The sequence below is a fragment of the Megascapheus bottae genome, chromosome 18 (genome assembly GCF_031878675.1).
Source record: "Megascapheus bottae isolate mThoBot1 chromosome 18, mThoBot2.hap1, whole genome shotgun sequence".
Taxonomy (NCBI): domain Eukaryota; kingdom Metazoa; phylum Chordata; class Mammalia; order Rodentia; family Geomyidae; genus Megascapheus; species Megascapheus bottae.
In genome coordinates this window covers 29772852-29789354 of record NC_143526.1, presented here as the reverse complement: position 1 = coordinate 29789354, position 16503 = coordinate 29772852, and the positions used below count along the sequence as shown (strand labels likewise).

Sequence of the window (16503 nt, the reverse complement as noted above, 5' to 3'; positions counted from 1 at the left end):
GCACACGTGGATTCCTTCAGCCAACATGGGTTAAGCACCTTGGAGTTGTGTGGCCCTCTTGCTGAGAATGTGTTCTGATGCCCTAGGGAGCAGGCAGGACCACCTCCGCCAGGCAGGTCTGGGCACTCAGTGAGCCTAAGGGTGCTGGAACTGGCTGGATCTCTGACCTGTGTCCCCAAGACCCTGTTCCAGAGAGCAATGACCAAGTCGAGTGTCACCAAGGGGCTGGGGCTGGGCTCAGGTCTGCAGGTGGGGGCTGACTTTCCCTATCCGTCACCAGGAGCCTGCAAATCTGGAAGACAGGAGAAGCCACAGCGCCATGATGGGTCAAAGGCTGCGCTAGCTATGGCTGGAAATGCAGGCACCTCTACTCCCTGGAGAAAACAAACAAAACACTGTCCCCACACCTTTAGGCAGACAGGCGGGGATCCTCCATTAGCTAAGAAATCAGCGTCCTGGTGGGAGAACACCACATGGCTTGGCTGCCTGTGCTATGTCCCCTGCTCTACTCTTCACTGTCCTGAAGTGAGGAGCTGCTGGGCTCAGGCAGGAAGCAGCAGCAAGAATTGAACCTGCCTCCATAACACAATCGCTTGTTGGGACCAGAGCAAATCCAAGATGGAGATGTAGCCTGAAGAGTCCATGAACACACGAGCTGAGCTTTGTAGCTCAGTAACCCAGTCCAGCCAGGGCGGGATACACGGAGAGGGAATAGGACATCATGCGCCTGGATTCTAGAAAGACCATTGCTTCTGGGACCTGCCACCATCCCCATCCAGCTCCCGCACTCTGGGTACATTTCTACCCTTGCTATGACCCTGCCTGCCTGACTTGCAGGGTGTCTCCAAGAGGAGCTGTGCCACAAGCAGAGGGCACAGGGCCTGTAGAATCGCCACCCAGTGTTCATAACATTGAGTTTATCCTGGTTGTCCTGCAGGGTCCTCCCTGGGCAAGGAGGTGACAAGAGTCAATAGGTCCTGTCAGGCACATGGGTGGCTCTGACAAGACAGGATCCAGGAATTGCTGGCTTCAAGTACATAACGAGACTGCCAAGCCCAGCGACAAATTGCAGCTCAAGAGAAGTTTAATGCCAGAGGAGAGAGAGCTAGACAACCTGGAGGACCCCAGAAAGGGACCGGGGGAGGAGGGGCATGGGAAAAAATGAAACACTGGGAGATACAGGCAGAAGCAGGGAGTTGGAGGGGGAGAGAAAGAAGAGAGCACCGGAGGAAGCAAAGAAGGGGACCCAGGCACCCAGGAAGTCTGGCTTGCTGGTGATGACTCCTCATGGTTGTGCCTTAGTTTCCCCAGCAGCTTGAAGGAGGAGGGCTCCCTTGCTCAATGAGGCTGGCTCACTCTCAGCCCTCCAATGATACTCCTTCAGTGCTGGTAGAAGAGTCCACTCGATATCACCACATAGCCCTAAAGGACAAAAAGGCATGGACCAAGTCAGAGGCCTGTGAGGACACATGCAACCTACACACACACACACACACACACACACACACACACACACACATACACACATGCAACCTACACACACACACACACACACACACACACACACACACACACACACGGAGCCTGGCTCTGAGTTCCTGCTGTGTCATTCTTGCTGTTCCCCCAGGAGAAATTGTGGTCATTTTGGGTCTCTGTTTTCTGGAGGAAGGGGAGTAGAAATTGCACCAGCCCCCAGGTCTATGGAGAGCGCGTAGTGAGAATCTAGAATCTCATCAACCGTCTAGAGTCTTCTCCAAACCCACATCCCCCCCATCAGTGCCAAGTGCCCCCAAACCTCCCCTACTCTACACTACATTGTAGAAATATTCTGGAGGCCTATTTATCATGCATTCATTCATTCAACAAACCATCCCTCAGCCCCTACTACATACCAATCCCTGTGGCAGATCTGACAGACCTGGTCCTGCCCATAACTAGGTCATAGTCTAATGCTAGGTGAACCAATATGGTGCCATTACCACATGGGACTTAAAGTTACAATTCAGCAGTTCTGCGGCATTTGCCACATTTTAATTGCTCGGTGGCCATATATCCCTGAGGCAACAATGTGCATGACCATTACTGTGGAACGTTCTGGTGGCTTTGACTTCTAGCCTAGTGGCTGGATTGGTAGCGCCCATGTGAGCCGGGACATGGCTTGAGGCAATTCCCATCCACAGGCCTAGGCACTGATTGTTCTAGAAGCAGATTCCCCAAGGGCCTTGGGACCACAGTGGTTAAGGAACAAGGTCATCTTCCCTGGAGAGACATTGGGCGGGTCTAGCAGGGGCAGGGCACACCCCCAGGCCTGCCTGTCCTCAACACTCCATGGCTTGCAGGATGGGAGTGAGAAGGCTGACCCTGCCCTGCTGACCCCGGAGGACTCCCCTGGTCACTCCCATAGGCTCTCACCTCATGGACAGAGACCTCAGGGTCAGCGTAGTGGAGATCGACCATGCTGGGGAGGGGAATGCCCATGCCTAAGACGGCTGTGGAGAGAAAGGAGAAGGGAGCTCCGCTGGTAGTGGAGTGCTCATGGCCTGGAGCCAGCTCTGTGTCGCAGTCCTTCTGGACATGGTGGCACCCGGGAGGTGGCTGCCATGATTATTATCCCGCTTTACAGAAGGGGAAACTGAGGCTGGGGAGGAAAGGAAGTTGGTGCAGCCCAAGAGGCCACAGAGGGCAGCTGGGGTCCAGATGCCAGTCACCCTCTTATCCCCTGAGGCTGAAGAAGGGAGAGGGCTAAGATGGGGCACACACAGACAGGGTTTGCAGCGAGGAAGGAAGGGGGCCCAGGCTCACCATTGAGATGGTACAGCAGAGGTTTCTCAAACACGGTGCACATGAGTGTGTGGACCTGATCCACCTGCATCACAGAAACGGAAAGATGGCCACGGGCTCGCCCAGGGCGGGGCCCAGGGAGATGGGCAGCTAGGCAGGCAGGCAGATGGACAGATGCACAGCACAGCAGAGGCAGAGGAAGGAGAGCAGCTCCCCCCACATCCCCACTCCAGTGAGGCCCAGCTCGGCCCTCAACTGCCTCGCCTTCCGAGGGTCCAGCTGTGGAGCAGTTCCTGCCCGTGTGAGGCCAAGGGAAGCGCCCGGCTCGCCTGACACACTTCACACTCGGTGACCACGTGGGAGCCACCAACAAGACCACCCGGCACCACGTGACCGCCAGACAGCTTGACTGCTAGCTTGGGGGGAGCGAGGCAGTTGGGCCATATTGTCTGCCAGATTGGTGTTGTTTGGCAATAAATGGACACATAGCAGCCAGGACAAAGGACAGGCAACACTGTCCATTATCCCACTGGCCAGGGACTCCACTGAGGGCTGGGCTGGTGAGGATCAATCACAGACAGAGAGGCTGGGACAGGTGGAAGACAGAAAGGGTGGTGCTGCATGGGCACCAAGACACATACTGGCACACCCCCTTCCCAGACTCACCAGTCAGGAACCCATGCTCACCTCAATGGAGCCCACATTGGAGGTGGCCACAGAGATCTGGACATCCCTGCAAAAGAAGCCAGAGAGCCCTGGGTGGGGCCAGCACCTCCTCGCCCACCCTGTACCCCACAGCTGCGCCTCAGGCTCCCCCTGGACACTGTGTGTCCAAGGCCCAGAAGCAGAGGGCGCACTTTACCCCAGCACTGACGTGGTCCCCCGAAGCTTCATCTTGGACACAGAAAATTCAAGTTTCAGGTTCACGACCTGGGTGTGTGGGGACAGTGGGATCAGAGGGCACAGTGTCTGGAAGAACCTTCCACCCTCTACACACACACACACACACACGCGCGCGCACGCGCGCACACACACACACACACTGACCATAGCTGTCTGGGGAGCATTACTGAGGAAACAGTTCTTGCTCTGGAAAGCTACCACAAGTATCCCCAATAATCCTTCCAGCAGTAGTTTCTGCTACAAAGGCAGAGAGTGGCATGGGGAAGGAGGGGTACCCGGGGAACAGATGGGGACCCCAAGAAAGCTGCCTTGAAGAAGGCTGAAGCTGAAAACGGAAAGATGAGGGGGAGCCAGCGGGCTCTGCATACACAAAGACCCTGTGGTAGAAATAGCCTGGCAAGTTCAATTAAGAGACAGCAAGGAGACTGATGCAGCCAGAACAAAGCACCTTCTGCCCACTCACCACGTCCAGGGAGAAGAGAGACTCGAAGGCTGAGTTGGAGGAGGCCACCAGGACATCCACCACAGGCTGCAGTGTCAGGGTGGCATTGTTGGTATGCAGCCTGAGCAGGGGCATGGCGCCTAGCTGGACCTTGAGCACCAGGGGCCTGGGCTGGGAGAAAAGGCGGCCCACCTAGGCAGTGGGGAGGAAGGGGGCCAGGCTGGGATATGAGCTGCAGACTCCTCAGGCCCTTCCTCCCGCTGTTGCCAACGCCACCAGGGCTCTGCACACAGCCAGGCTGAAGAGTGCATCAGATAAGGGGTTTGGGCTCCTAGCAGGGGATCCCTGAACTGGATCTTAGTTTTGTTTTGTTTCTTTAGAGACAGTTGTGATCTCAAACTCATGATCCTGCTGCCTCAGTCTCCCAAGTGTTGGGATTGTAAGTTTTTACCACCACACCTAGCTCGGAGCGGGGACTTGGAGGTGGATAGGGATCCAGAAGGAGGAAAGCCACCCCAGGCCAGGGGCATGCTGGGGCAGAGAGGAGAGAGCCCTGGGTCTGTGCAGAAGAAAGGACATGCAGGAGAAGTAGTAAGTGAACCCTACTTGGGGCAGATGTGTGCCAGCTGAGATGTTAGTCCTGAGAACCCATCCCAGCCTCCAGACTCGACCCCAAGAGCGTCACCAACCTCAGGGATGAGCTGGCCCAGCGTGGAAGTGCTCAGCGGGTCGTGATCGTCGTTGTCGTCAGAGCTCTGAAATCAGTACCACCCATGGCAGGGCTTACCTTAGCCATCCCCCAAGTCAGGACCCTAAGTGGGAGGCAGGGATCCCTCCCCCACAGACCCCAGGAAACCTTCCATCGGTCACGCGGAGGCCCCTGCCTCAGCCAGGGGTTTGCCTTTGCGGAGTATCCCAAGGCTAGGCCACCGGGCACACTGCTCATATGCCCTGGGCAGCGGGTTGGGCCTCACCAGCTGTCCCGTGATGTCCAGGTTGAGGGTGCCAGCCTTGTGCATCAGCAGGAGAACATAGTCAAACAGCTCCTGAGATATGGTCACGGTTGCCATGGCACCTGTGGTATCCATGGGCCATGGCAAGAGGAAAGAGGCAGCCTCCAGAGGTGGACCCAGGGGCCTGCCCAGCAGGAGGAGAACACCCTGTGGAGGGTGCAAAGAAGCAGCAGGGTCTCAGGGGGGTTGGCCCTGGGACAGAACATGGCTCCATCTTAGATGTCAACCCTTCAGGCTGCCACACACTGTCTGGCCTGAGAGCTGCGTTCTGCCTGGACTAGCATTCCACCCTTCTCCCCGAATGCCCCTGCTCCTCTAGGATATCTCCCCAGACACCTAAGCCCACCTGGGTCCCCAGCTCCCAGCACTTGGTTGACTCACCCTGGCCTCCAAGGAAATAGAGTCATTGGTGATGACGGGCACGTTCACCACGGAGTATTGGACCTGGGACTCAGGACCCACAGGGCGGAGACCTCCACAACACCAGATGGAGAGGGAAAACAGCCTCTTGAGCACCCTTCACCAAATTATCTGAGATGTGCCCATCCTTACCACCAAAGAGCTAGAGGTAGAGCAGTGGCTCAAGTGGTAGAGCACCAGCCTTGATAAGAGACAGCACCAAGGCCCTGAGTTCAAGCCCCAGGACTGGCACATACACACATACACACACACACACACACACACACACACACACACACACACACACACACGCGCGCGCGCGCGCACAAGAGAGAAAAACTCTAGGGTTTTTATTTCCTTTCAGATGATTTGATCTAAAATAATCAGACCCTAGCATGAAAGACTCGGTTCTGGGGGCCAGGAGCGTGACCTAGTGGTAGCATGCTCACCTAGCATGCTCAAAGCCCTGGGCTTGATTTCCTGGAACCGCATAGACAGAAAAAGCTGGAAGTGGCACTGCAGCTCAAGTGGCAGAATGATAGCCTTGAGAAAAAGTGTCCAAGGACAGTGCCCAGGCCCTGGGTTCAAGTCCCGGGATGGCAAAAAGAAAAGGAAGGAAGGAAGGAAAGAACGAAGGAAGGAAGGAAGGAAGGAAGGAAGGAAGGAAAAGGAAGGAAGGAAGGAGAAGGAAGGAAGGAAAGAGAGAAAGAAAGAAAGAAAGAAAGAAAGAAAGAAAGAAAGAAAGAAAGAAAGAAAGAAAGAAGGAAAAGAAAGAAAAGAAAAAGGAAGGCTGGGTTCTGGGTTCTAGAATTACTGGATTCCGGGAACATTTGTGCAGTCTGGAAGCCCACAGATGGGCACCTCCCAGAGCACCTGCCAGAGGTGGCCCTGATGCAGAGAGGGACTATTTGAAAGGTCTTGGGGCACCACAGTCCCAGCCCTCCCAACCCCTAGCTTCAGGTCTTACCAATCAAGGTGCCCAGGTGGACATTGAGGTCCTGCACCAGGCTGGAGAGGCACAGGCAGAGCTGTGGCAAGACAAAGAGGGGTGTGGTTAGCCCCTCAGGATGAGAGGTGAGAGGCTTCAAGGGGTCCAAGGTCCCCAAGGCCTGACATCCCTTCCTCCACCCCCAGTGGGCATCTCCCAGCACTTGCTCTTGGAAACAGGACACGGACCCTCAAGGCTAGCAAGGGCAGCATAGGCCCACAGCTAGAATAAAATCTCAGCCAGGCTGAGGAGCCTGCTGCCTCAGACAGAAGAACCAGTTGCTGAGGATATGGTGGCTCGGTGAAGCAGGCTGGGGTCAGTGGGTCACAGATGCCAGGCTAGAGAAATCAAAGGTTCTTCGGGGCCCAGTGGGTGGCCAGTGAGTTCTCTTGAGCCTGTGTCAGTGTGACAAGAGCGACCACAAAGTTGAGGACTCTCACACTTGGGCCAGGCAAGAGCTGACAGAGGCCAGGAGGCAGGGGAAAGAGGGTAGGGTTCCCCTCTCTGCAAGGCAATGTGTAGGCCTGGTCTGGAAGACTGGTGAGGAGGAGTGAGGGACAGGGGGCTGGTGACAAAGCCAAGGTCCTCTTGGGCAGCCTCAAAACAATCTGCCCTCCCTCGTCCCTCTAACCTCAGCTTTTCATCTGCAAGGTGAGAGTGTTGCAGTCTGCTTTTGGGGTGGAGTTGGTCACAGTAGGTGTACTCTAACTCCCCGTGATGGGGTTCGAGTTTGCACCCCAGGGCACCATCTTGTACAAGAACAAAACTTGCATCCATCCCTGCTGGAACACACAGCTGAGGAGGAGGCATATGGAAGATCCTGGCTACATCTGGCTCCAGTAGCGAGCCCTCATCCACTCTCCTCTTGTCTCTGCAGTAAACACTGCCCTGTCCCTCCACCCTCTAGTACAAAACTGGGGTGCCTAGAAGATGAACCCACCTCTCGGAAACTCCCTAAGCCGCATCTTTGCATGCATCTGTGCATGGTGCCCATGCACCAACCTCTTCCCTGTGGGAAACTGGAAGGTCCTATGGTCTTTTATAAAAATTCCTGAGCTGGGATGAAGCCATGCATGCATGAGATCCCAGCTCCCACCTCAAGCACCACCACCCCCACAGACACGCACATGCACATGCACACACACATATGCATATGCACCCACCCATGCACACACAGGCACATGCACACACACACCCATGCACACACATCATCCAAAACAATCCCTGCTCATGTCTGAATCCTCCCATTCTTCCATCAGCATTTTTTTTTTTTTTGGTCTGTTGTGGGGCTTGAACTCAGGGTCTGGGTTTGGTCTCTGAGCTTTTTTGCTCAAGGCTCTGAGCCACAGCTCCACTTCCAGTTTTCTGGTGGTTGATTGGAGATAAAAGTCTCATGGACTTTCCTGTCCAGGCTGGCTTTGAATCATGTCCTCGGCTCTCAGCCTCCTCAATAGCCAGTGCCCATTAGGCCTTCTGAATCCACCACTGTCCCTCTCTGAGCCGCCTCTCAGGGTCCTTCACCTTGTTGCGCAGGACAGCTTGAATGTGCTTCTGCACTAGGACCAGCAGCGCGGGGGAAGAGCTGACAAAGACACAGAAAGGAGGCTTCATTCAGTAAAGCCATATATCTGGGCAGAAGTCTCTGTCCTCCCTGGCAGTCCAGGGAGAGCCCACCGTATGCCAGATCAGGGCTGGAAGAATTGTCCCCACACCCGGAGTTTCAAATAGAGAGCTTTTCAAGATAAGGTTTGGAGAGGCCAAGCTTGTGACAAGTGAGGCCAGACTTGGGGGAGATTAAAGACAATGCAAAGCCAGCTTCATTCTGTCCCAACCAGCTGGCTTTGTGGCCACTCCAAGCCCAGCGGCTGAGCTGGGATTTCAGATCTGCTTCCGGTGGTGGCACAAGTTCTCTGTGCCATCCCAGCAAAGCCCTGTCCCCCAGGGTCGCAGCTGAACGATGAGGGACAACTGAAGTCCATGGTCCCCCACAGTAATCCCCAGAGGCTCGCAGAAGCCCAGGGATCTTTGGTTCAATAAGAAATTAGCTCATCGGGGCACTTGCCTGTTTCTGCTATCCAGCAGGCTGGCCTGGCGGAAGAATGGGAAGCAGGAGGAGACACCGACCTCGGGGGTCCCGATGGAGGCCCGGGTTACTTGCACATCAGCCAGCAGAACGACAGGCAGCTGCATCTGCAGGGGCTCCGGAACACTGTGGGAGGCCCCAGCTCATGAAAGACCCTTCAAACCCCAGGCCTCCGCTTGCCCACAATTTGACACTCAGCATGAACCAGTCCCACTTGGGGTAGACTCTGAGCCCCCAAACCCCCTCTCTGGGTCACAGATATGATGGCACACAGAGTGACAGAGATCGTGGGACTCTGAGCCAGTCACCAGTCAAGCTGAGCCTCCCGTGAAACAGACACAGGACTGGCACTGGTTGGTTGTGCCAGGAGCTTGCCATGTGCCAACACCCAGCTGTGGGTGCACAGAGCACCCACCGCTTTAGGGCCCAGTGAAGTCAAGAGTACCACGGAGTGCCAGCTTACAACTCCAGTGATATATGCCTAACAGAAACTGCCTGGCATGCAGAATCATGTGGACAGCTGCACTTATTGAGCACCTGCTGTGTGTGTGCCTAGCCCTGGGCAAGTGAGGGCAGTAACCTCAGAAACAGATGCCCCCCACCCCCAGCCATCAGTAAACCTGCCCATTTGTCAGATGAGGAAACAGGACTGGAGAAGTGACGTGATACCCACCGTACAGCAGTTGGGCAGGGATTGGGATCTTAGAGATTCTCCCTGTCCTCTTTTATTAGGTTAATAAAAACAAATTCTCCCGATCTTACTCTCCTTTGAGAGTGGGACACAGAGACCAGAAGTGTGGCAACTTTGACAAGGAGATTCACTCACCGAAAGACCTGAATGGTAAAATTGGCTGTCGCTGACACATGAACCCCAAAACCAGCCACAAACTTCAGGTAGAGGCTGGATACATGGACTTCTGGAATCTGGATCCTGCAGGGTAGAAACAGAGGTGGCCGGGAGCCCCAGGAAGCCACAGACTTGGCCCTGAGGTGCCTAGAGCCACATCACACCACTGATGTCACCAGAAGCTTTCTAGCTGGGCATTAATGGCTTACACCTTTAATCCCAGCTCCTCGGGAACTGAGATCTAGAGGATCGTGATTTGAAGCCAGCCCAGGCAGAAAAGTACAAGAGAGTCTTTCCAAAATAACCAACCGAAAGCTAGGCTAGCTGGGCGCTAATGGCTCCTGCCGGTAATCTTAGCTACTCAAGAAGCTGAGAGCTGAGGATCATGGTTCAAAGCCAGCCCAGGTAGGAAAGTCCATGAGATTCTCATCTCTAATTAACCACCAGAAAACAAGAGGTGGTGCTGTGACTCAAAGTGGTAGAGCACTGGCCTTGAGCAGAAGAGTGCCCAGACCTACCAACAAAAAACCAGGCTGGATGCGTGGCTCCAATGATAGAGTGCCAACGAAGAAAGCAAGCAGAATGAGTTCAAATCCTGGTATAGGCGGGGGGAAAAAATGGGAGGATTTCTGACGAGTGGAGCCATGAGGTGAGGGAGCACTGGTCAAGTTCTCTGCTCTGGGGAGGAGGGGGCAGCTGGAGGGATTCAACCTCAGGTTGGATCCAGTGAGATGAACGTGAAAGTCTCTGGCCATTTCTGGCAGCGGTCCAGGAAGACAGGAAGAGACTTTGAGATGAATGGAGGCAGAAATCCTCCTGGAGCCTCTAAGCCAGAAGGAAAGCGCCTCCCACCACTGCTGCCGTTCCTCTTGCAGCACAGTCCTCATTTCCGCCTCTCCTAGGTAAACCAGTTCACAGGCACAGTGGCTGTGGGGAGGAGACTCGACACTGCAGAGCTGACTAAGGTGTGGGGCCATCCAGTCCACCTTGCATAGTCCTCACTGATAGTCTTGGGTGACCCGAACCCATGACTGTCCCCACCCCCCACACAGGCCAACCCTGTTCCATCCCCCCACCCACGGGCATTCCCCGGTCTGCAGCCGAGGCCTAGGCAATGGGTATGGCAGGTCCAGGCCAGAAACCTCTGCAGCATTCTGGCTGGCTGTCCGTGTGGGTCTGCCACCTCGATCTTTATAATCATGTCATGAACAGCACTCCAGCCCTACCTTGAGAGCCTCACGCCAGTGGCCCCCTGCATGGTGGCTGTCTGTTTATTCATGTGGTATTTCAATACTATCATTCTATAGTCCATAAAATGATAGACAAGTGAGCGATGTTTCATACATACATGGCAGATAGATGATAGATAGATAGATAGATAGATAGATAGATAGATAGATAGATAGACTGATAGATTGATAGACTGATAGACTGATAGATGGGCCCCATGGACACCTAGAGAATTGTCAGTAGCAAGTCTATGCTCCACACGGAATCTGGACAGTGGGCCCAGCCACTGAAAGTGTCTGGCTTCGAGACTCCCCACCCACCGATGTGCATTAAGGGGTGGGGCTATTGGACTCAGGCTTGTGTCTGAATTTCCTGTCTAGCTTTTGGAGGAAGAAGCAGAGCGTCCTGTCAACTCTGTGAATCTTAGGGCCACAGTCTGGACCCCTAAGGCCGGAGCTACCTCAGAGGCACCAAGCTCTCCCTGTGTCTCCATCTTGGTCTCACTTCCTAAGTCTTTTTACAACCCTTTGCTCTGTGGCTGGGAGTGTCTGACCTAGGGAGAAGATGCTCTCCTATCAATGACAGCTATATTAACTTCCGGCCTGGAGCACTGTGCCCAGTGGATAGGAGCACTTCCCCTGGCAGAGCATCTACTCAGCCAGAGGAGCAAGGCTTAGTCAGGACTCCCTACTTCCCTCCTGGTGGACTGAAGCACTCACCTGGTTTTCAGGAGCACTCCAGCTGGTACAGGAGCACCTTCTCTGGAAGGTGGGAGCACTCACCTGGTAGACTGAAGGACCTCACCACTCCGGTCCAGGAAATCAGGAACAGGGACCTGCAGGGCTCGCTCCAGTGGGGCCTTCCCGATGTCAGACACTGTGGGGCCAGGGCAGGGCACTGAGAACACAGCACCTGCCATCTCCCCTGCACAAGGAAAGAACAGGCGGCCCCACACACAAGCACAGTGACACACGGCCCACCCGAGCCCCTCCGCAGCCATGTGGAGGAGGAGTGGCAGCTTTACCTGGAGGCTGGGCTCTGCTACTCACTGCCTGTATAGCTGTTCTGTGCCTCAGTCTCCCCATCTATACCTTTGTACTAGATATAATGGTGCCTGTTACTTCGTGCCATTGCTCACCCTCGTGAGCCCTGGGTGCCAGCTCTGCTGTTGCTGTGGGCCTTTGTGGCCACCCTGGCTCCCCATACAGGGACTGCTGTGGCCCCAGGAGTTCTTCCGGGGAGGTCTGGAGATGTTGGCTCTGCCTAGAGGCACTTGGCTCAGAGTGTCGGTTTCCTACCTCCCTGGGGTTCTGGACTCCAGCTGCTAATGAGCGTCAAGCTCAGTGGAAATGAGAAACAGTGATAGATGGTGCTAGAACACTGATCATACTCCCCAGGGGCAGATGGGATGTCACTGAGCTTCAGAGCCTCCACTCATGTGCTCAGACAAAGAGCACATGCTCTGGATAACCCCCTAACCTGACTATGTCTAGCAGAGGTATTCACCCTGGACAAAGATTCTATCCACAGTGCTCTGAGACACAGAGAATGAACTCATGGGACAGGGTGGGGAGAAACCACTCTGCCCAGGTTGGAAGCAGTACAGGCTACGTGGACTCTCCTGCCAGATTTCTGAGAAGAATAAATGGGCAGATGAGTCAGGGAAGACTCCTGGGGACAAAAGAAATCTGTGCAAGACAAGCAGAGGGCAGGACAGTGACCAGGGGTGGTGACCCTCAGGTCCCTGACTGCAGGTATTTGTTTGATATATGCAAGTCACATTTTTGCACAGATCACTGACCACTTACAGCTTCTATTGTCCACCTATCTGCCCAGAGACAGGCCCTGCTGGGTGGGAGAGGGCCTGCTACTTCCCTAAGCCATAGACTGGCTGCTTTGTGGCCTGACTACAAAAGCTTCCTTCTGTCTAGCTTCAAGTTCTCACACTGTAATCAGCTGCTGACCTCTTACCCTGACCCAGCTTTGGTAGAACCCCAAGAGCCCCCTAAGATGCAGCAGAAGGCAAATAAAGATTTCTGTGCTGGAGCCCTGAGCCTTGGCAGCCTTTTTTTCTCACTAGGTCTTAAGTCCTCCCTGTGACTTCTCTGGGAATGGGGATAAGCAACAGAGTCATGGGGCAGAGGCCTGCCCTGAGAAGGCTCAGAGCAGGCCACGCTCTGTGGGGAGTAACTTCAAGACATCCCCTGTAAGCCAGGCACTGGTGGCTCATGCCTATAATCCTAGCTACTCAGGAGGCTGAGATCTGAGGACCGAATTCAAAGTCAGCCTGGGGAAGGAAAGTCAGTGAGACTTTTATCTCCTATTAATCACCAGAAAATGGGAAGTAACAGGTGACTCAAATGGTAGCCTACAGCAAAGGAGCAGAGACAGCACCTAGGCCCTGAGTTCAAGCCCCACAACCAATTAAAAAAAAAAAGAAGAAAAAAGACAACCCTTGCATGTGTGGACAGACACCACACACACACACACACACACACACACACACACACACACACACACACACACACACACAGTACTGTGCCACACCCCTGCACATATCCAGACACATGCCACAAGAACCCCACCCCCATCCCCCCAAAAAATCTGTGACTAGGCAGAGCTGGGAATGTGGCTTAGGCAATAGGATATCTGCCTAGCAAGTAGGAGGCCCTGAGTACCAGAAGAAGAAGAAAAAGGAGGAGGAGGAGGAGGAGGAGGAGGAGGAGGAGGAGGAGGAGGAGGAGGAGGAGAGAAAGAGAATGCATCTTTGTGATATCCCAAAGGTGTGAGTAGACACACATTTGTAAGAAGAGTTGTTTGAGCAGCTTATGCCCACAGCACTAAGGTACATGAGCAAGGTCACCTGTGCACACTTGCATTAGGGCCGCAGTTCACATGTGCACACTTACACTGGGTCTGCCCATCACCTGTGTACACTTGCATTTGGGCATCTGGTCCTGTGTGCAAGGCCACAGGCCATGTGTGCACACTCTCAAATACTCATCGGGCAGCACTATGTCTAGGAGTTAGGGACACATGGCAGACGACAACTCGGGCCCTCTGGGGACACCAAGACGACACGTGTGCACCCACACGGGCTCCCCTGCACACACCCGCAGCATGTTTCTTACCATAACTCAGAGCTACCCTGTTGAGTCGGATCCTGGCACCCGGGAAGGCTGCATTGACCGTGGGCAGCAACAGTGCCAGCAGCAGGCCCAGCCCTTGTGACCCGGACATGGATGCCCTGGCCGCTGCCCCCAGGATCTGAGGGCCAAAGTAAGGACAAACATCAGGGAGGTTGGCCAAAATGGCTATCCTTAGGTGCTCAGACCACACCCCAGGGGCCAGGCCCTGCTCTGGGCCCCACAATCAGCCTTTATACTTCTGTGTTGGGAGCCACCATCTTTCCCTGCCCACCTCACCACCAAGTCCAGGAATCTAGTCTGAAAATACCCCCCAAGGCCACTGTGGTCTTGCCTCAAGTGACACAGCAGACTGGGGCCAAATGCAAGAAAGCCGTGTCAGAAGAGAATCGGCTGGGAAAGCTGGGGGGACAGAGGGCATCACCTTGTCTTCCAAAGAGATGATCTAGACCCAGCACCCCAGGGCTCAGGGCTCTTATCACTTGATGCCAGGAGTCCAGACCAGTGTGACAGCCCAAATGGTGTCCAGTTGTCTGGTCTCAGTCAAGGGAGGATCTGAGGGTGCTGGCCTCATCTCAACCTGACCAGGTGAGCAATGCCCCCCAAATGGTCCCTAGATCAGGGGCAGAATGAGCCTCGTGCAAGGGGTGGTTGGAGGAGAGTTTTCACAAAGACATGGAGAAGCCCCAGTCCAGCCCATTCCTACCTCAGGGGTCCCAAAGCGGGGTGGCTGCTGAGCCCCAGGCAGGTCTCCTTCTGCCCAGGTGAAGAGCGGCTTTATGAGGCTCCCTGGCTGCAGGGACCTCAGGGAAGGGCCAGGATGCCACAGGTGTGCTTGCGGTTGCAGGTGTTTTTCTCTGCAAACACAGCCTTTGCCAAAATGCCTCTTCTCGTTCATGTGATGGGGCTGCCACGTAGCCAGACCTGGCTGCCAACCATCAGGAGACCCTGGAGTTAGGAAACTTTGGCTTAAGAGCCAAGAGATGGATCTCAGAAAATGGGTCTCATCACCTGAGCCAAGGCCCAGGGGTGTCCAAGGACAGCCCCAGGGGGGCAGTGACCCCTCAAGCAGGGTCTCTTCAAGTTCTAACCTAAACATTACCCTCACGGGACAGGCAGGAAGTGGCTGAGCCCCCACCCAGTCAGTGACTGTGCCCTTGATCCTGGTTGCCTACTGAGCCTTCACCAAAAAGGAAACACAGGAGAAAGCATGGATGACAGACATACCCAGCACCTCTCCAAGAACACTGCCCGCTCATACTGGAGTTAGCCTTCCTTGCCAGTTGGGACTCTCCCCACCACCATTCCTGATCCTTCTGTGGCTCTCTATGATTCTACTATAATCTGGTGCTAGGCCTGGCTAGACCTGAAGCCCAGATCTGCTCTGGGCTGGTGCTTCTCTAGTGCGCATGTCAGCTACTGCCCTCCCTAGGCGGAAACTTACCTAGACTAGCTATGCCTACAAGCCCATGTTCCACTCCCACCCCAACTCCAGGGGCGGAAAGGAAAGAGAAGGGCCTGCTCCGGCTCCCTGACACCCGCTCCTCACGTTACCCACCGATGCCCAGCCAGGTCCTCTTCAGTGCTCATCACACTGGGTGGATAGAGGCTCAAATATTGACCAAAGCCACTCTCAGTGTTTGCTTTTGACATGAACACTTCCTCTCCCGTGACAGTTCCAGCAGCACAGAAGATAACTGGATGACATCCAGGTGATACAAAAGGAAGATCCTCACCAGCCCCTCCCAAAGCTTTCAGCCTCCCCACAATATGGTGAACACCAGTTGCTGAACACTTGCCATGTGTAAGATGTTCTGCCAACCACTCTACCCCATCTCCAGGGCTGGAGGGTGCTTCTGCCTAATCTCATGCCCAGGAGCTCTGTGTCCAGGACTAGAAGCCACAGGATGCTTAGACATGTTTGTAGGATGGATGGCTGGATGAATGGCTGGGATGGATGGATGGATGGATGGATGGGCAGAATTTGTTTCCCCTTCACCAGATAATCTCAAGTATGTTGGATGTTTCCTGTTGCTGCACCCCCTTTCCTGACTCCAAATACCAATTTATCATCTTTCAGTCCTGAAGCTCATGTCACAGGAGCAGATGCATAAATATGCTGACAGTTGTTGTTTTAGCTCAATCAGTAACCAGGATTCTTTCAGTTACTATATTATTTTTTAAAAAATTTTGTCCATTGTGGTGCTTGAACTCAGGGCATGGGTGCTGTCTCTGAGCTCTTTAGCTAATCCTCTACCACTTTGAGCCACAGCTCTACTTCTGGGTTGGTTTTTTTGGGGGAGAGGGGGATTGATTGAAGAGTCTTCTAAGAGGCTTATGGACTTTCCTGCCTGAGCTGGCTTTGAACTGCAGTTCTCAGATCTGAGCCTCCTGAGTAAATAGGTGTGAGCTACCAGTGTCTGTTACATGTTTTTAAAAGGAGGTTTTTTTGGCCGGCGTGATGGCTTATGGATGTAATCTTAGCTACTCAGAAGGCTGAGATCTGAGGATCACAGTTAAACACCAGCAAGCCAGCCCAGACACTAAAAACAATGAGACTCTTATGTCCAAATAACCACTAGAAAACCAGAAGTGTGGCTGTAGCTCAAGGCATAGGATGGTAGCCTTGAGCTGAAGAGCTCTGGGATAACATCCAGGCCTAGAGTTCAAG

At 54.2% G+C, this 16503-nt stretch overlaps 1 protein-coding gene across 1 annotated transcript; it reads right to left on the bottom strand.

The window, feature by feature from the left end:
* Window positions 1-82: 82 nt before the first annotated feature.
* On the bottom strand, window positions 83-13948 carry Bpifb2 (BPI fold containing family B member 2). The gene is made up of 15 exons (XM_090352706.1): window positions 13818-13948; window positions 11469-11562; window positions 9436-9540; window positions 8589-8735; window positions 8048-8108; window positions 6506-6566; window positions 5521-5612; window positions 5101-5286; window positions 4816-4881; window positions 4148-4318; window positions 3644-3711; window positions 3469-3514; window positions 2803-2866; window positions 2361-2489; window positions 83-183 (listed from the first exon to the last, which is right to left on the bottom strand). Exons 1-15 carry the CDS (start codon window positions 13924-13926, stop codon window positions 83-85), a joined length of 1500 nt encoding a protein of 499 aa, XP_090208832.1. The 5' UTR covers window positions 13927-13948.
* Between the last annotated feature and the right edge of the window lie 2555 nt (window positions 13949-16503).

What these genes read in the sequence shown, in the direction of transcription:
- Bpifb2 (XM_090352706.1), bottom strand. Translation starts at nt 13,926, where the DNA reads ATGTCCGGGTCACAAGGGCTGGGCCTGCTGCTGGCACTGTTGCTGCCC. An exon ending in CTGCTGGATAGCAGAAACAG is followed by an intron (nt 8,109 to 8,588) that starts GCAAGTGCCCCG and finishes TGTCTTTGTCAG; the next exon opens with CTCTTCCCCCGCGCTGCTGG. An exon ending in CCAATGTGGGCTCCATTGAG is followed by an intron (nt 2,867 to 3,468) that starts GTGAGCATGGGT and finishes TCTGTGATGCAG; the next exon opens with GTGGATCAGGTCCACACACT.